We start from the raw sequence: 20,341 nt of genomic DNA on the forward strand, positions 1-20,341 counted from the left end.
TCCATTTGGGAGCACATCACTGCATCTTTGCCTTTTCTGTGGATTTTCCTGTGGTTCTCACCTCCTCAGAAGTGTGGATCCTGCCTGGGGATGTGCAAAAAGTAATTCCTGCTCAGTGGTGTGTTCTCACCAGGCCACCTCCATCAGAGCATCCTTTGCTGTGTGAACCCATATGTGACCCCGGAGACACTGTTTCATTCTTACTGTAAAAATATTTTCCGGAAAGCTTCAAATGGAAATTGATCTCCCTCCTTTCTCATGTTGCAAACCTGGCTTTTAAAAACCAGACTATCCCTACATGGGCTTCACAGTGGCAAGAACTTCATTTCCTAGTGTGCAGCTTGATGATTCTACAGTATTGTGACATTTCATTGAGTCAGTAATTATGGAAATTACTCCTAATGAAGTGTAAAAACAAGCTGGCAATTGCCACGGGGGTGGAGGAAAATAACCTCCAATCTTAGATTTGTTGAACAAAGCAGCAGAGAGTGACCTTTGAAGGAAAAGGCAGGGCTGATTTGAGTAAGTAAGTTAATAGTCAGCCACCCTCTTGGCTGGGGAGGGTGGGGTATAAATAAAAAATTATTATTATTATTATTATTATTATTATTATTATTATTATTATTATTATTAATTGACCTATGGATACTCTACTCTTCAGGTACATTCAAGCTGCTTTACTGTTTGTTTCTCTGTGCTAAATGGATCCTCCAGGGTCATAAAAGAACACAAGCTTTGGCCATTAACTACCTAAGGATGGTGGCCTAGGAGCAGGAATGTGGAATCTTTTGGGCTCTGGGGGCCAAATCTTTATCTGGCCCCCATCCCATGCATGGGGTTCCCAAGTGCCTGATAGCCTGCTGACTGTCAGGGTCTTGGGGACCGCAGTGCAAAGGGCATTGCCCAGTCTTTCATAACCTGACATTTTCTACATGTTGCAGGACCTCAGCTACCATCATCCCTGACCATTGGCCATGCTGTCTTGGGATGATGGGAATTGGAGTCCAAAACTCTGGGAGGGTACAAGACTGGAGGAAATCTGTGCTACATATTCATAGTGTTTGAATAAAATGTACTGGGACAAACCACCCTTTCATATTTTTGGGCAAATGGGCTGTTCTAGCTGTTCTTAGGCAAGTGGTATAAATAATGGGCTGGATCCAGAACAAATTAGTCACACTTGTATCCCATTAAGACCAATGTGAAATGACTAACAGAGGCCCTTGAAATCAAAGGAACATCCTTGTGACTACTTGTCCTGGATCCAACCCAATATTCTTGTGATGCAAAAAGCATAGTTTGCTCCTCAGTGACTACAGTATTAGCACCAGGCATGAAGAGCTACACATTTGGAAAATCTGGGCACAATCCAAATTGAGTTTAACCTCTTTTCTCACTTTTAAGACTACTCACAGCCTTGCCTCTTCTTATCTATTTTCTCTGCTTTCACTCTAACCTTAAAAACCAATCTCCTACTAGACTTCCACTGCTGTATACTATTAGTGGATGTCAGAGGCGAGGGGCTGATGGGGTTGGTTGGTGCTGTAGAACTGGCCTCATGACAGCAGCATCTGTGTCTCTTACCAGGATGATCTGGAGTGGGTGGGGCAGAAAGCGGGCACATTGGCATAGCCAACCTACTTCCCCACCAGCAGCTCCTACTTGTCTTCACGCTCCTTCATGGGCCCTTATACATGGAACTGCCTCCATATGACCTTCTCTTAAGGAATGTTTAAACATTCAATCCCCACCCCTTGTGAGTTCTTCTTTATATTCATTGTTGACTAACTTGATACTATTACCATTTGTGTGATGATTATGTTCTGGTTTTTAACTTTTCCATTTCCATTTCTGTAAGCTGAAGTAACAAAAGGTGTCTGCTATCTGCCCCTGCCTTGGTCATTTGATTGCCCTTTTTACCCATTGCTGTCTTTTTTATTTGTATATATTTTATTTGTATATATTGCTTGTTTTATGTTGCTATGGCTGTTGGCTAATGCGAATAAAGTTTATCTATCTATCTATGGAAGTGAGAGCTGGATCATAAAGAAGGCTGATCGCCGAAGAATTGATGCTTTTGAATTATGGTGCTGGAGGAGACTCTTGAGAGTCCCATGGACTGCAAGAAGATCAAACCTATCCATTCTTAAGGAAATCAGCCCCGAGTGCTCACTGGAAGGACAGGTCCTGAAGCTGAGGCTCCAATACTTGGGCCACCTCATGAGAAGAGAAGACTCCGTGGAAAAGACCCTGGTGTTGGGAAAGATGGAGGGCACAAGGCAAAGGGGATGACAGAGGATGAGATGGTTGGATAGTGTTCTCGAAGCTACCAGAATGAGTTTGACCTAACTGCAGGAGGCAGTGGAATACAGGAGTGCCTGGCTTGCTCTGGTCCATGGGGTCACGAAGAGTCGGACATGACTAAACGACTAAACAACAACATCTATCTATCTGCCCCTGCTTCCCTGTTCTGGTCAGGGGGCCTTTCCGAATCACATGGGATTTGACGCCAGGAGGCTTCAGAGAAGGGCAGCATTGGTAGAAATCAGTGCTTCTACCTGGGGACTCCAAGCTTCACACTTTGCCCTTGCATACCTAGTAACAATCTTTTCCTTTTCCACTTTTATTTCACCTTTTTTAAGAGTGTGAGCTTATGAGCAGGGATGAATTCATTTCATTCCCACACAGCGTTTAATATATTGTAGGCACTTCAATTAATCATGGCAATGAATCCAGGTAAAGTAATGCCATTTAACTTCCCAATGATTTCTAGAGCAGAGTCTTGAACATGCCAGTGGGACCTAACATGTCCTTAACATTGGCTGAATGGTGTCCCAAGGTCCTCCCCATCTTAACTGTGCATCTCTGTAACAATTAGCGCCTGGACAGGAAAACACCGGTAACTTGGTAAGTGACTTTCATGGTTACCATGACATCTGGCATTACAGATCTCTCCAAAGCAAAGCAGGGACATTCTTCTAATAAATTTCAGCATGCAGCAGAAACACAAGGTGTTGATTCTATAATATTTCAGCAGCAAGAAAATATTTCCAAACACAGGTTTCGTTTTCTCTCTCTACTTTTTTTTACATTTGATCACGTGCCATTGCACATTTGTAAAGACATATACTTTACAAAATATTACAATATTAAACCTGTACAGACAAAACTGATTTGAACTGAGTGGAGGAAAAAATGTCCTTGCAATGTACTGTACATTCCATTTTTTGTACAATCTTCACAGTTCCTTCTAATGTAGTGTTCCTTGGACACTGAGCACTGTTATGGGACCTTTTCTGTCAACCTCCATGTTCTGTTCAGGAGTGAACCAAAGATGAGCTGGGCTGAAATGAAGGACTCTTTCTTGATTTTGTACAGTCCTGTGGTTGATTCTCTATGCTTGGCCTTCTTGCCAGGTCTTGAGGACATGAGGATCCAGAAAACCTATTGATTGGCTCTCCAGGGAGCTAGGTTGCAATAACAGTAGAAAGGTGAAATAATTGTTAAACAAAAGGATACCAGATGAATATTATTTTTTTCCATCTAAAAACCCCTGCATTGAACTCTGGAGACAAGCTTCCTCCATCAACCAGAAATTGTATAGACCAGGTGGAACAATAGCATCTGCAGGCAAGGCAGCATGACTCAATATTCAACTTCCATTTCACCAGTCCCCTCATTTTGAGAAGGTTCCTCCTTTGAGGTCAACTATGACTGCGTTTCATTTCCTTAGCAATTGTCCACTTACATGTCACATGTTATACAATCTGAAAATCACCCTGCGCATTTGGGTAATCATTTATCTCCGGTACGAAAACTCTTGGAAGAAGGTTTCTGTGACATTAAATTATGAGGTGTGGAATTGAGGTAAATTATTCATTTTCTTGCATCATCCTGGCTTGGATGGGGCTATGAAGTTACCGACCGATAAATCCTGGATTTTTTCAGCAAGGGTCATAGCTTAATAATAATAATAATAATAATAATAATAATAATAATTTGTTATTTATAGCCCACCCATCTGGCTGGGTTTTCCCAGCCATTCTTAGCTGTCGTACAACACATTATTTGCATACAGAACATTGCCTCTTCAATTTACAATAACTCCAAGAAAGTTCTGGAGAGCTACTGCCAGCCAATGTAATTCAGAGGTGGGAAAACCCAGGAGTTAATGTGCCCCTAGATCCATCTCTGCTTGGCCTTCAGGACTCACTAGGCCATGAAAGTTCCCCTAGCCACACACACCTTTTAGGCCATGCCCCTAAGCAGCCCTGCCCTGCCCTGCACCCTCCTTTGGCAGGTGACTTCTGTGCCAACTTTTAAACACCTGCTGAATACTCTTCTGTTCCACCGGGCCTATGCAGGCAATTAAGAGTGCATCCCCCACTTAATGTATATAATGGGTAAGATTAAGTAATACAGCATACCCTCCAACATTTCTCTGATGAAAATAGGGACGTCCCATTCCATAAATAAATAAATAAATAAAGTTTTTGCCCAGCTGGAATGTGTCCCTGAACTGTGTTAAGTTATCTTGCTTGTCTGGTTAGAGAGATATGCATATGTAAATGTGCACGTAGAAGCCTCTGACTGTATGAAATGAAGTTGGTCCATCCTTCCACCCTTTCTCCCTTCCGATGTAGCAAATAGGACTGATATAGGATATCATTATTTTAGTTGTGCTTTTTGTTTTAAATTACATCGTATAGTTGCTGGACTTCTTACGCTGTTCCCCACTCTGTCAAGAGGAATGGTGGCATAGAAATAAAATTAAACAGCATTGGCATCAACGTCATTCTCTGAAGTAGGGAGTAGGTGATGAGGTAGGAACCTGCTAGCCCTATACAGAAGCCCTTCTCTTGAAAGGTTAGCTGTCTCCCAGCTACATAGTGAAGTCTAGATCCATCCAACAATGCTAGGTGGAAGATCTGCTTCTCGAATAATTTTAACCATTTCTTTTTTAAAGTTCTTGTCCACCAAATTAAATAGTAAAAATGAACCAAATGCTGGTAGAGGTTTTGTGCCATTGTAAATGGTAGCGTTTACAAGTCAGCAAGTTAGAGAAGAGCCACCTGTTGCCTTAATTGCCAATAAAATTTCTGCACGTCACACGGATTGGAACAAGATGCACTGGATTGGAACCAGAACAAGGTAGTTGCACTTTTAGCTCTCATTGAAATCAATGGGACTTAAGTTAGCTATGACTACGGTAACTTCTCACATGGATTTCAGTGGAATCCAATTTGCTCCGGATTCACCCCGTTTTTTTAATAAAAAAACCAAACATTCCATTTTACAATATGGCACCGTGCCATTAGACTGATGTAAACAGGTATCATGTCAGTATTGTATTTTCCATAGCACAGAGACAGGTTGAGCTCAAGAAGGCTTATGATGACAACATATTTATGCACACAAACATGCAATCATTGCTCGGGATCTGTAGCTTAGTTGCCTTCCAGAAGTTTGGATGTTTAGTTCTAAGGCAGGCATGGGCAAACTTGGCCCTCCAGATGTTTTGGGACTACAATTACCATCATCCCTGATCATTGGTCCTGTTAGCTAGGGATGATGGGAGTTGTAGTCCCAAAACATCTGGAGGGCCAAGTTTGGCCATGCCTGTTCTAAGCATTGTCCTATGAGCAATACACCTTTCTCCCACATCCACCTAAGACTTTAGGAGTACTCGTCCACCGATGTATATGGGGAGTTGATGTAACTTGACGCTGTTGACATGGCTTTGGAGCTCCTGTGTGAGCAACCATTGAAGCTGGGTTCCTGTGGAGGAGCTCTTTTCTTGCGGCTAGACTTGGTGGTTTCTCCATCGTTGGGGTCAAATACCACCGACATGCTGGATTCCATTCTGGAAACTGTGTAAAGGCTACTTTGCCTGGTAGGGTGGAACCTGGTTGTCTTGAGTTCCAGTTCATCGTAACTAGATACTTCGATGAAAGGACACCACTGGAAAGCTCTCTTGAAACCAGCTCTGAACCTGAAAGCAAAGAAACCCAGTCACTCGCAATGTATTTGTACTGCAGGAGATATCAAACAGCATAATGTTGCAAGCTTAGGCGCCTAAAATGATGGGGAGAGGTGGCGGTGTTTCAACAATGTAGTACAGTTGCTATGGCAGAAAATGTAATCAGGCTTGTGGGACGAAGAGGGAATGGAGAAAGGGGAACAAGCAGCACAAAGGGACATATCAGGGAACAAGGAAGTGTTTAACTGAGAAGGCACTCTTCACGTGGATGTGTGCACACTCATCAATGGGAGTTAAACATCTTGGGACCTGTTAGCATGTTTTGAAGCACGTGAAAGTAAGTGGGTACTCGCTAGGTGCAAAATAAGGATCAGGCAGACTCAGCAATGGAGAATAAGAAGGTGAGGTTTATTGCCAGGCAATAAGGACCCAGTTTGGAATCTCTTCCAAAAGGAACTGGGACCCCGACTGACAGAAATCCAGAGGTCTTTATACCTGAGCAAATCACAGCAAATCATAGATCATGAGACAACCATGAGGGATTCACAATATTGTCAGCGAGAATCAGCCAATCAGCAAGCTTTTGTCACGCTACCAGCTCCTGGTCAAGCACAGAGTTCAAGTTCTGCTTTCCAATGCTTGCAGTGACGCTCAGTCTAACCTCTCCCCTAGTTATGACAGGACAGGGAGTTTGGAGATTTTGTGGTTTTGCTCTTCCTGTTCAGTGGATTAATTTAGCCTGTATCTGAGGGGATTTTGTACCAGAATCTCTGATTCACGTCTTCCCCTTGTCCAGGGTACACGGATGTTTGTAGGGGAAAGGTCGGTTCCTAACTTTGCTGTTCCAAGCAGTTTGCAGTTAGCTAAGGCACAGTTTCCCTTTGATTCAAAATGGATTATAAAATACTGTAAGCCTTGATTATGTGTAAGCATATATGAATATATTGATTACTGATAACTGATTATATGGATAGCATAGGGGTAGCCCTTCTTCCTTGCCTCAGTTTGAGAAATGAACAGGACATGTGGAGGACATCTGGGGTGTACTTGTGCAAGACATCTAGAGTGCCAGAGGGAAACACTAAGGGAAAAGAGGCAAATTAGGTGAACCAATTAGAAGAAGAAGAAGAAGAGTTTGGATTTGATATCCCGCCTTTCACTCCCCTTCAGGAGTCTCAAAGCGGCTAACATTCTCCTTTCCCTTCCTCCCCCACAACAAACACTCTGTGAGGTGAGTGGGGCTGAGAGACTTCACAGAAGTGTGACTGGCCCAAGGTCACCCAGCAGCTGCATGTGGAGGAGCGGAGACACGAACCCGGTTTCCCAGATTACGTGACTACCGCTCTTAACCACTACACCACACTGGCTCTCAATTAGATACTGAAGTGTCTATCATTAGCTTTTAAGGAACCCCAGTGTCTTAAGAACCGTATAAATATGAGGTACGTGTGATCTCTTGGACTTGGTTTCCTGCCCTTGTGCTGGACAGGAGAGCATGGGATCCCCGGCGGGCAGGTCACCTCCACTGGTCAACTGTTTTTGATTAGTCTGTCACCACAGAAAAGTCTTCAAGAAACAATTCTGTGAAGCTAACCAATTGAGTTTCTTAGCTTTAAGCTTTTAACTTGATTATTCAATTTACTTCTAAATTGCCTGTTTCCTGGTATAAACTTGCAAAAAGCTTTAATAAATTCGATTCGTTTTGGATGCATGCCAGGGCTCCAGGTGTCTGTCTGCCTAGTATGTGACCTGGACCCTGTGATCATCATCTGAGAACCTTCTTCGTGTGCTTCTTGCACAGGAGGTCTAGAAAGTGGCAAAACAAGGACAGGCCTTTTCTGTGGTGGCTCTCCACTTGTGGAATGCTCATCCATGGAAAGCTCGCCTGGTGTCTTCATTACATATCTTTAAGTGCCAGGCAAAAACATCCTTTTCCTTCCAGGCCTTTGGCTAATTAAACAATCTATAGCCTTTTAAATGGAGGTATTGTTTTTGTTTGTTATTATGGTATGCATTTTGGTGTTTTTATATAGTAAACCACCCTGTGGTTTTTGCATGAAGTCCAGCTACAATCAGGTTAGCTTCTCCCCTGCAATAAAGGCTTAGGTTAGTTATCTGGATTTGTAAAGACGTACTGACAAAAGCCAAAGGACTGTGTATGTTTGATTCTATGTTTACAGACGTAGGCAATAACAGAAGCTCTGGACAGGGACAGATGCATTGTTTTCTGTATTAATAATGCCGTTCACATGTTTTGAGACTGAAACAAGGTGAGAAATGTAGTTTAGCTACCTGACATTCAGAAGACATCTTAAGGCAGCTCTGTTCAGGGAAGTTTTTAATGTGTGATATTTTAGTGTATTTTTGGTTTCTGTGGAAGCCGGCCAGAGTGGGTGGGGTACAAATAAATTATTATTATTATTATTATTATTTAGCAAGAGTGTTCCTATAGCCACCAGAGGCAAAATGCTTTGTTTGAGTTAAAGCAGGTGAATCAAAGTCAGATGAGAATTAAAAAGCAGACCAGTGCCTAACAGATGAATTGAAAAGCATAGTATAGTTCACATTTCAGCCTGAAGGGAGCAGAAAGTAAACAATGTTTTATGCTACTTCATTTTGTGTTCCAAGTCCAACATCTACACATCTTGCAATCCATTGCATCTTGCATAATATGGCATGGGTGAGGGAAGCCGTGTTAGTCTGCTACAGTAAACACAAGGCGGAGTCTTGTAGCACCATATTGATGAACAGATTATTGTGGCATATGCTTGTAAATCTGTTAGTCTTGAAGGTGTAATCAGGCTCAGTCATGAAGGGTTGCTAATTAAAAAATAATCCAATCCGTTCCTGGTTGGCATTTAACAGTATCACTAAAGCAAAATGTGCTCCCGTGCCATTAAAAACTCATGGTGGGCAGGAAGTCAACCGGTGAACTGTTTCCTAGCATTTGTTTGTAACATTTCTATATTCTATCTCAGAGGAGCATTTCAGCTTCGTAAGCCTATGAAGTAGATCAGAGTAGAAGATACATTTCACAGCAGAAGACGAATTTGAATTTTGATTCCCCAAGTTAATACCCATCACTCCCTGCTGCACTGCAGTGGATAGATAGCGTTTCAGGTGTCATATTGAGCAAACCTTCATCTGCTGAATTTCCAAGTGTCAAATGTGCAGGTTCCCCCCAAAAAGATGGCAATGCCACTCCGTGTCTGAGGATTCAGCTATACAGCTGCAAATAAAATGTTTTAAGTGTGCTTTAAGTGCAATATGCAATGTGACGCTAGATGGCAATGGTGAGCCTTATGGAAAATTCAATGTATTTTAAAAAATGCTTTAAGAAAGCATTTCCAGAACAGTTTTTATATGTGTCTAGATTCCAACTGAGTTCAATGAAATAGGCACGCAGTTCCTACTCATTATGTAGATAGAAGGGAAGTGGTGATACTGTGAAACAGCATGAATCGGATTCTGTCTAGTAAATTCAAAGCCACTTTATCATTCAGTGGGCTCCAATGGCATCTCTTCCCTAGACTGTACTGTATCAGGCAGAAAGAAGGTGGTCATGTGTTCTGCTTTGAAGGAGTCTTCTGCTTGAAATATAAAGTACCGCAAGATTCAAGGGAAAGTAGGAGGATATCTTGATTTGAAAATGTGAATAAGCAAAACGGAAATGCCCACAGTCGTCCGACAGGTTATTCCTAAACTACAGCCACAAATGCCTCACGGAATTCTGAGGCAATCTTACCTTTTATTGAGGCAGCAGTAGATGATCGGGTTGTACATGGTGGAGCTCATAGCAAGCCAGAAGGTGGCTAAGTAGACTTGCTGAATGTATTTCCAGCGGCCCAAGTTCTCATAGATGCCAGTAGCTATAAAATAAATGTGGTACGGCAACCAGCAGACTGCAAATGTCAGGACGACAACAATCATCATTTTAACCACCTGCAGAAAAGGAGAGGAGTTTTGGGAAAATGTGTGGACATGAATGTCTTTTAATCATGGAATTTTATTTTTTGAATAGAACTAAAATACAGGGAACACACACACATGATTCAAGAAGACTGAAACAAATAAGGAAACTCACCAATAATAATAATAATAATAATCCTGCCCATCTGACTGGGTTGCCCATAGTATATCATGTTTGTGGGGTAACAAGCACACAAATGATAGCATATATGTCTTATTATATGACATGTGCATCATATTCAGAGATAGATAGGTAGAAAGATAGGGACCTGTACTAAACTGGAATTTGATCAGAAGCTTCCATGTAGGAAATAGGCAGAAACCACAGTGTAATAATCTCTTTGACATAATAGCTCCTGAACGTCTTTTATTCTATGCAACACCAGATTATTAATGTTGCCGATTTGCAGCTGCTAGAATCTGAGATAAATCTATCAACATTCTGGACATATGGATGATAATGGGAAGAGGCAAAGCAGAGTATTAAGCAGGGACAAACATGTGCCAATATCCCCACCCCACCCCCCAGGCAGCACAAAGCATTCCAGCAGGGAACCAGGCCAAAGGATAGAGACTGAATTAGTTTTCATCAAGTTACTGTCCCTGCAAGGCTTAATGTGAGCAGCTGTTTTTCTGCAGGGCACTTTCTCCCTGGTGTGGCAAACATTGTTTTTTGAGAAGGGAATTGCCCACACAGAATTTACATCTGAATCTCAAGGTGCTTGATTTAGTGACCTCTGTGATTTAAGAAAAAGCAACTATCTGCATTTGGGCTTGCTGAATGACTAGCTAGCTAGATCTCTTTTATGATTCACAGGCCACTGAATACCACCTCCCACTTCTCCATTACTTGATCGTTATTGTGCTGTTGTGTGTGGTTTAGTTTTAGTTTTTAGTTTTAAGTGTGTTGTCTAGCCACTTTGGGGGTCAGCAGGTCAAAAAGCCAGCGACTGTATGAACGGATAAAACAGAAGACTTGACACATGAAGTGATGAAGTGGAACCTTTTGAGAATGGTCAGATAAGGAACACTTAACTTCATTCATTTCCCTCTACAGTGGTACCTTGGGTTAAGAACTTAATTAGTTCTGGAGGTCCGTTCTTAACCTGAAACTGTTCTTAACCTGAGGTACTACTTTAGCTAATGGGGCTTCCCACTGCCACTGCACCACCATCATGCAATTTCTGTTCTCATCTTGAAGCAAGGTTCTTAACCTGAGGTGCTATTTCTGGGTCAGTGAAGCCTGTAACCTGAAGTGCCTGTAACCCGAGGTACCACTGTACTTCAAAAGTAATAACCATAAACAGAATATGGAATTCCTTGCCCAGTGGAGAACAAAGGATAGAACAGAAAGAAAAAGTCTAGGCTATGCAATAAACAAGAAGGAAAGATTAAATACTCTTTAAATGAGGATAAACCCACAAGACTCTTTTTTAAAAAGATGCTTGTCAGAAAGGACACTAAAATAAGATGCGCTGGGATGACTTCAAGGACACCCACCTCCCCTGCAAGCTTAGAGAGGTGTAGAGGAAGTGAATGCAGAGATTTAGCAATGGGCATCCTTTTTGCCTTTGGCATAGTTATGACTGTAGCTCCATGGTAAGAGGATCTGCCTTGTGGCGGAAGGTTCCAGGCTCAATCCACATCACACCCAGGTAAGACTGGGGTTGTGCTTTATGTGGAACCCCAGAAAGGTGCTGCCAGTCAGTGTAGACAATACTGAATTAAATAGACCAACCTTTTGATTTGGTATAAGGCAGCTTCCTATTTCAGTGTTAATTTTTTTGCTGCCCCATTTTCTCTGTGTGTATGCTTGGATAATGCCTGAAAGCAAAGAAGCCACAATGCCATGACATACAATATCAAAAGTGGGTTTGTTCATGTCATGTTGTTCCCGTGGGTCATGTCTTCTGGCAGCTTGTGGATGATGGAAGCCTTTTTATAACTATTAACTGAATGCTTTCCCCAGTGTTGTGACCTGCCCATCCTGTGTCACTGCAAACTCAGAGATCTGCTTCTGTTACATGCAGAACTGACAAAACAAAGATACTCCCCGCTCCCACCATTGAATTGGTAGTGCTAGTGATCCAAGAATTAATACTGCATTTATTTAGATAACTCCATGCATTCATTAATTTTCACATTCTTTTTGACCATCTAAAGCAGTGTTTCCCAACCTTGGGTCTCCAGCTGTTTTTGGACTACAACTCCCACCATCCCTAGCTAGCAAGACCAGTGGTCAGATTGATGGGAATTGTAGTCTGAAGGCCACTGGGCCAAATCTGTTCACCCTCTGTGATGCCATCAACACATATTTTGGGTGCCATCCACCCAATTTTCAACAGCAGCAGGGAAAGAGAGATACGGATGAGTATTATTTATGTCAAAATAAATTGGCAGTAGGCAATTTGGGGGGTGGGGCAACAGCGAGCTTTGGCTCAGCAACCTCCAAGGTGGCTGGAAGGTAAAAAATAGTTGTTCCCATCAATGAAGACATGAAAAATTAGTTATAGTGGAAAGGTTTGGTTTTGAGGGCTTACTATGTGTCAGCCAACATTCATCCTTAAATATTTATCTGGAAGTGCAGTTGCACGTCTTAAGCAGTAATATTTACATGCTGCCCAGTAGCACATGCTCTCCGGGTAGTTTGCAGTAAATAACAACAACAACAATAACAGCAGCAGCAGCAGTAACAACAACAAATCATTTAAAGCAATTTAAGCACCTCCATGAAATTAGAACAAAACAAAATCAGCAACAGCATGAAACAGACTAAAAGCAGCAACATCAAACAACATCAGTACAAAGATGAAAATAGTACTTCTAGATTTTAACATTTTAAATGATTCTATGGTTACCAGATATGGTCAAATAAATAAAAGTGTTGAAAGGACTCTAGTCAGGGGTGGAACCACTGAAAAGAGTTTCTATTGTTTTGATTGCTCCTGCAATTGCAATGATTAATCTATTTCTGCACAAGAAGTTTGAAGACATGCTAAATCATTGCTTCACCGCTATGAATTTGGAGGATTTGGAAAACTGCGTCTTAGAATGATAGAATCATAGAACTGCAGAGTTAGAAGGGACCCCAAGGATCAACTTGTCTAAGTAAGGCAGGAATCTCAACACACAGTCCCCCATCCAATTTGAAAACAAGCCAAACCCTGCTTAAGCTTTGCAAATATGCTAGCTGCTTTATTACTGCACTCTGGGAGGAATAAAACTAGTGCTTTTCCTCAGTGCTACTTTAGCCCTATAAATATAGAAAATTGTAGTCCAGCTCTCCTCCTACTGCAATAACTACCACTTACATTTTAACAGTGTGCATTTATTTATTGCATTTTCTCCCAACACAAGAACATTTCCTTGTAAAGGGTAGGCAGCATATACTTAAAGAGAAAATATTTTGCTTTTGTTCATGGATGGCTTCTTTCCCTATCATTGAAGTCCACTTCAGATTGAAGCTGCTAAAATGGAATAGGAAACATGTACCTCTCTAGATGTTGTCAAGACTCCCTCTTTCATCATCCCTGACCATGTTGGCTGGATCTGAAGGGACTGGAATCTAACAAAATCTAGAGAGACATAGCTTCCCCATTCCGGCTGCTAGTCATAAAAGAGAAGAAGGAAACATGACCTCAGTACTGAGCACTCACACTTTGCTCTTCCTCTCTGCTTTGGTCACATGTTTTGCATAACTAAACATTATGGGATTGCATTATGAGTTTTCCCATCCTTCCTGCCCCTTGGGGAAAGTGGGGTCTTCCAACACGATGATGTCACATCACCTTTTTTTTTGCACTACTAGGAGTGCAATTCTATCTATGTGACTTGCTTCCAGGTCAGTGGGTATTGGATAACACCTAAATGTAATTGCTGCAATAGTTGGTGGATTGTAACCAAAAGGAAATATGACGCAGGTAAAGAAGAATGGAAGGAAAAGATGTCTATGGCAATATCTCCAAGAGCCAACTTTGTGTAGGGACAGCAACATAGAAGAGGTTGGGATGAAAGAAGGAAGAAAGTGCGTGGCTATGCAACACTGGGGGTGTTCTATGAGGGTATAATTTGCGTACCTATGTGTCTGTTAGCTGAGCTCTACAAATCAGCATCTGTGTGCATCTATAGAGATAGATTGCGCTTATGTTCAAAGTAACACGTGAGCGAGCCTTCTGTTATACATAAAAACATATGGAAATGTTGAATTAAGGGTGAAATCCTATGGCCCTCCAAAGTGTGTGAGAGAGGTCTGTTGTTGTCCAATGCACAGGCAAAGCAGCAAGGCTGCTCAGAACCATGGATAGCTCCAAGTAAGCAACTTGCCCCCTTCATGGATCACTGCCTTGCCGTGGCGAAGGGGCTTGAAGAACTCAGAGAAGCTATGAACTACGCCGAGCAGGGCACCCAAGATGAACAGGTCATAGTGGAGAGTTTTGACCAAACGTGATCCACCTGGAGTAGGAACCGGCAAGCCACTCCAGTATCCCTGCCAAGAAAACTCCATGGACAAAGACAACAGGCATTTAAAAGTTATGACGCTGGAAGATGAGCCCCTCAGGTCGGAAGGTGTCCAACATGCTACTGGGGAAGAGCGGAGGACAAGTACAAGTAGATCCAGAGCTGATGAAGCGGCTGGGCCAAAGCCGAAAGGACGCTCAGTTGTGGATATGCATGGAAGCGAAAGGAAAGTCCAATGCTGTAAAGAAAAATATTGCATAGGAACATGGAATGTAAGAACCATGAACCTGGGTAAGTTGGATGTGGTCAAAAATGAGATGGCAAGAATAAATATTGACATCCTGGGCATCAGTGAGCTAAAATGGACGGGAATGGGCGAATTCAGTTCGGATGACTATCATATCTACTACTGTGGGCAAGAAACCCGTAAGAGAAATGGAGTGGCCCTCATAGTCAACAAAAGAGTGGCGAAAGCTGTACTGGGATGCAGTCTCAAAAATGATAGAATGATCTCGATACGAATCCAAGGCAGACCTTTTAACATCACAGTAATCCAAGTTTATGCACCAACTACTGGTGCTGAAGAAACTGAAATTGATCAATTCTATGAAGACTTACAAGACCTTATAGAAATGACACCAAAGAAGGATGTTCTGCTCATTATAGGGGATTGGAATGCTAAAGTAGGGAATCAAGAGATAAAAGGAACAACTGGCAAGTTTGGCCTTGGAGATCAAAACGAAGCAGGGCAAAGGCTAATAGAGTTCTGTCAAGAGAACAAGCTGGTCATCACAAACACGCTTTTCCAACAACACAAGAGACGACTCTACACATGGACATCCCCAGATGGGCAACATCGAAATCAGATTGATTATATTCTCTGCAGCCAAAGATGGAGAAGCTCTATACAGTCAGCAAAAACAAGACCTGGAGCTGACTGTGGCTCAGATCATCAGCTCCTTATAGCAAAATTCAAGCTTAAACTGAAGAAAGTAGGAAAAACCACTGGACAGGTAAGATACAATCTAAACCAAATCCCTTATGAATACACAGTGGAAGTGAGGAACAGGTTTAAGGATTTAGATTTGCTGGACAGAGTGCCTGAAGAACTATGGGTGGAGGCTCGCAACATTATACAGGAGGCAGCAACTAAAACCATCCCAATGAAAAAGAAATGCAAGAAAGCAAAGTGGCTGTCCAACGAGGCCTTACAAATAGCGGGGGAGAGAAGGCAAGCAAAATGCGAGGGAGATAGTGAAAGATACAGGAAATTGAATGCAGATTTCCAAAGAATAGCAAGGAGAGACAAGAAGGCCTTCTTAAACGAGCAATGCAAAGAAATAGAGGAAAGCAACAGAATGGGAAGAACCAGAGATCTGTTCAAGAAAATCGGAAATATGTTTTTTTTTTTATAAAATTTTTATTGGGTTTTCACATTTTATATAGACAAAAACAAAGACACAAAAGACAAATAAACACATAAACAAAGAAAAAAAAACCAACAACAACAACAAACATATATACTTTCCCAAAAATGTTATTTCCTAACCCTGGTCGTTGACTTCCCCCTACCCCCTCCCTTGCATCCCCATTTCCAAATTTATATCAGCAAATTGGCATTTCCCTGTCTTAATATTAGTCCTTTTATAAAAGCAAACAAAATTAATTTTTTCTAAGTTGGACCTCAATTCCCTTCCATCGATTTCCCATTTTGTCTTGAATAATGATCTTTTTAACCAAATCCCATAATCATGAGTGTTGTTAGAACTTGATTTTTCCCTCCCTCCCATCCCCGGTTTGCGTCCCTTCCCAAAGCATGTCCAAAATAACAGTTCTTAGCCCGGGTTCCTCACGTCCGAGGCCCTCCAGTCTCTTTCAGTCCCTCTCCGCCGGTCTTGTTGGTAATCCTTTATGCCAGTCGTCACATCTCGAAAGAGTTCTTTCACCATCAATCCAAAGTCTCTTCCCATATTTGCAAACAGCTGCTGAAGAGTTTCCACAAGGCATGAATATTGAAGGTAATCAAAGTCAGAGTCTATGTGGAGGCCCCGATTATATTTCTTTATTTTAAATTCCTTAATTTCATAGACTCCCAGGGCCTCCACTTTCGTCTTCTGCATCTTTCGTGGATTTATAGTAGATTTGCTCCAATAGTCTCCTTGTTTATATTCCACAGGCGTCAGCTTCTGCTCAGTATTTTCCCACATCACTTCTTCTCTTTCTTGTTTTGTCTTCTCCTCTTCTTTTATTATCATTTCTGGTTCAGCTGTGGATTCTTTCTCATTGAGGTCCTCGTTACATTCAGCAGAACTACTTGTTTCAGAAGTCAAGGTCATCAATTGTTCACTCATAGCCGTAGTCTGCTCTTGTAAGATTCCGACCAAATAGAACATCCTTTCGATTTCTCCCAGTATCTTTCCATCCACAGCCATTTTAATTCCACAGAATTCCCTCTAGAGGGAATCTGGTTACTTAGTATTCTTTCCCCCAACAGTCCTCTGTCTTGTTATTGTTTCTTTATTTCCAACAATTTTAGATCAATTGTAACTCTTTTTAATCCAGAGGTAACTTAGGTAGCAATTTTCCATTATTAACAGTCCGTTTGACAGCTTTGACAGCTGTCAAACTCTGCACTTCTTAAACCAGCTCCAAAGCAGGACGCTCCCGGGCCCGGGAGGGGGGGTTGTTTACAACAGAACACAAAACATCCAACACTCCTCTCTCCTGCTCAAAATTTCCAAATCTTGGAAGTTACTGTCTTTTTTAAAACTCACCCTTTACAGGGTAGGCACTCCAGCTTAGTTCTTTTTTCGTTGCTCTGGATCGTCTGCAAGGTGGGGGGTGCGGACTTCCTTTTAGCACATCCCCCGATCGTCTCAAATTCAGTGGATAAATTTCTTAAAAGCCAAGTCCAAATTACTCACGGGTTGTTTTTTCAGCCGAATTTCAAGGATGGAAGTCAGCGCTCTCCGGTCATGGCTCGCGGCTTCGCTCAGCAGAGGTAGCGATGGACTCTCAGTGCCGCGCCACCCCCCGTATCCCCTCCGCAGCCTTTAAAAAGGCTCTTCGCGAATCAGGGGGGGCGCTTAAGGCACCCGCCGAGTCTTCAGTCCGCAGGCATTCCGCGCCTGCGGTTTTAAGGGTCCCCGTGTCGCCGGCACGGCAAAGACCCGTCCCCTGCTGAGCCGATTCCCTCCGGAGCTCGGAGGGAATCCGCCATTCCCAGATCGCGTCAACCCCGGAAGTCAAGAAAATCGGAAATATGAAAGGAACATTTCGTACAAAGATTACCATAATAAAGGACAAAAGTGGTAAAGATCTAACTGAAGCAGAAGACATCAAGAAGAGGTGGCAAGAATACACAGAGGAATTATACCAGAAAGATATGGATGTCTCGTACACCCCAGGTAGTGTGGTTGCTGACCTTGAGCCAGACATCCTGGAAAGTGAAGTCAAATGGGCCTTAGAAAGCACTGCAAATAACAAGGCCAGTGGAAGTGATGGTATTCCAGCTGAACTGTTTAAAATTTTAAAAGATGATGCTGTTAAGGTGCTACACTCAATAAGCCAGCAAGTTTGGAAAACTCAGCAGTGGCCAGAGGATTGGAGAAGATCAGTCTACATCCCAATCCCAAAGAAAGGCAGTGCCAAAGAATGCTCCAACTACCGCACAATTTCACTCATTTCACATGCTAGCAAGGTTATGCTTAAAATTCTACAAGGAAGGCTCAAGCAGTATGTGGACCGAGAACTCCCAGAAGTGCAAGCTGGATTTAGAAGAGGCAGAGGAACCAGAGACCAAATTGCAAACATGCGCTGGATTATGGAGAAAGCTAGAGAGTTCCAGAAAGACATCTACTTCTGCTTCATTGACTATGCAAAAGCCTTTGACTGTGTTGACCACAGCAAACTATGGCAAGTTCTTAAAGAAATGGGAGTGCCTGATCACCTCATCTGCCTCCTGCGAAATCTCTATGTGGGACAAGAAGCTACAGTTAGAACTGGATATGGAACAACTGATTGGTTCCAAATTGGGAAAGGAGTACGGCAAGGCTGTATATTGTCTCCCTGCTTATTTAACTTATATGCAGAATTCATCATGCGAAAGGCTGGGCTGGATGAATCCCTAGCTGGAATTAAGATTGCCGGAAGAAACATCAACAACCTCAGATATGCAGATGACACAACCTTGATGGCAGAAAGTGAAGAGGAATTAAAGAACCTTTTAATGAGGGTGAAAGAGGAGAGCGCAAAATATGGTCTGAAGCTCAACATCAAAAAAAACGAAGATCATGGCCACTGGGCCCATCACCTCCTGGCAAATAGATGGGGAAGAAATGGAGGCAGTGAGAGATTTTACTTTCTTGGGCTCCATGATCAGTGCAGATGGTGACAGCAGTCACGAAATTAAAAGACGCCTGCTCCTTGGGAGAAAGGCGATGGCAAACCTAGACAACATCTTAAAAAGCAGAGACATCACCTTGCCAACAAAGGTCCGTATAGTAAAAGCCATGGTTTTCCCAGTAGTGATGTATGGAAGTGAGAGCTGGACCATAAAGAAGGCTGATCGCCGAAGAATTGATGCTTTTGAATTATGGTGCTGGAGGAGACTCTTGAGAGTCCCATGGACTGCACGAAGATCAAACCTCTCCATTCTGAAGGAAATCAGCCCTGAGCGCTCACTGGAAGGACAGATCGTGAAGCTGAGGCTCCAATACTTTGGCCACCTCATGAGAAGAGAAGACTCCCTGGAAAAGACCCTGATGTTGGGAAAGATGGAGGGCACAAGGAGAAGGGGACGACAGAGAATGAGATGGTTGGATGGTGTTCTTGAAGCTACTAGCATGAGTTTGATCAAACTGCGGGAGGCAGTGGAGGACAGAAGTGCCTGGCGTGCTCTGGTCCATGGGGTCACGAAGAGTCGGACACGACTAAACGACTAAACAACAACAACAAGCAACTTGCTCCAACTTTTGTCCAGAGCAGACTGGGAGCCTTTAAGTCACTGTTTCCTGACTATCTCCTCCAGACTCTATCTGCTAATGGAGAACATCAGAACTTTAAAGCGCCAACCCACTGACTGAAGACAGGAATGCTATGTCTATCCATAGCCTTCTGCTGGTGGGAGGCATCTGGTTCCTCAGGCTTAGGGGAAAGTGCCCAATAGGGTCCAGGCTCTCATCACAGAGGCCCTGGTGGCTTGGGAATTTATTCTGGGGGCTCCTGTTTGACAGCTTTGAGTGCAGTGGTTTCCTGATTTCCAGCAGTCAACTCTGACTCTGTGTCTAGATAGCTGCTGGATTCAGGGATCATGACAGTTGCACTGTCCTGGCTGCTCTGCAGGTGGTAATTGCAAAAGTGGGGCATTTCAGGATTGCAACAGGGGAGGGTTGTGATTTCTGGATCCAAAGCCCCTCATTCCCAGATGCCTTCTCACCCTGGGGAAAAAAAAAAGATATGCAAGCCCTGACACTGCACAACTATTTTCTGAATCAATGATGGAGAAATTTTGAAAAAGAAAAAGAAAATCAAACAAGGATAAAAAATGGAAAAGCCACCCATTTTCATTTTTTAAAAACACTATTAATTATTTTTAATTTGTATAACAAATGTAACCAATAAAAATAAATTAAAGAGAGAAAAGAACATTACAAAATCTGGACCCTACCCAATTGAACAAATTCAGAAACAAAAATATGAAGATGTTTCTTTGTGAAGAAAACTTTTGAATAAATGCAAAGGGTAACAAAAACAACAACAAGAAAAAGACAAACATTTAACAAATCCATATATTGGCACACACCCTAGGGACTCTCCTTTCGTTGTCTGAAATATTTGCATAAGCAATAAATTTCTACCAGTCTCCTGCAAACATTTCTCTGCATTTACTTCCTCTAGCTATTCTTAGTGTACATGTAAGTTTCTTTGATAGGG

General features: G+C 42.4%; 1 protein-coding gene across 1 annotated transcript in view; it reads right to left on the reverse strand.

Moving 5' to 3' along the window:
• Positions 1 to 5,274: 5,274 nt before the first annotated feature.
• TACR3 (tachykinin receptor 3) overlaps positions 5,275 to 20,341 on the reverse strand; it is a gene marked incomplete at its 5' end in the record, with an annotated part of 45,584 nt that continues 30,517 nt past the window's right edge. The window contains 2 exons of the mRNA XM_082238466.1: positions 5,275 to 5,992; positions 9,726 to 9,922. Coding sequence (XP_082094592.1) covers positions 5,677 to 5,992; positions 9,726 to 9,922 — 513 coding nt within the window. The 3' untranslated portion in view covers positions 5,275 to 5,676. The remainder of the gene's footprint in view (positions 5,993 to 9,725; positions 9,923 to 20,341) is intronic.

This window comes from Podarcis vaucheri, assembly GCF_965113315.1.
Source record: "Podarcis vaucheri genome assembly, chromosome: 9".
NCBI classification, from domain to species: domain Eukaryota; kingdom Metazoa; phylum Chordata; class Lepidosauria; order Squamata; family Lacertidae; genus Podarcis; species Podarcis vaucheri.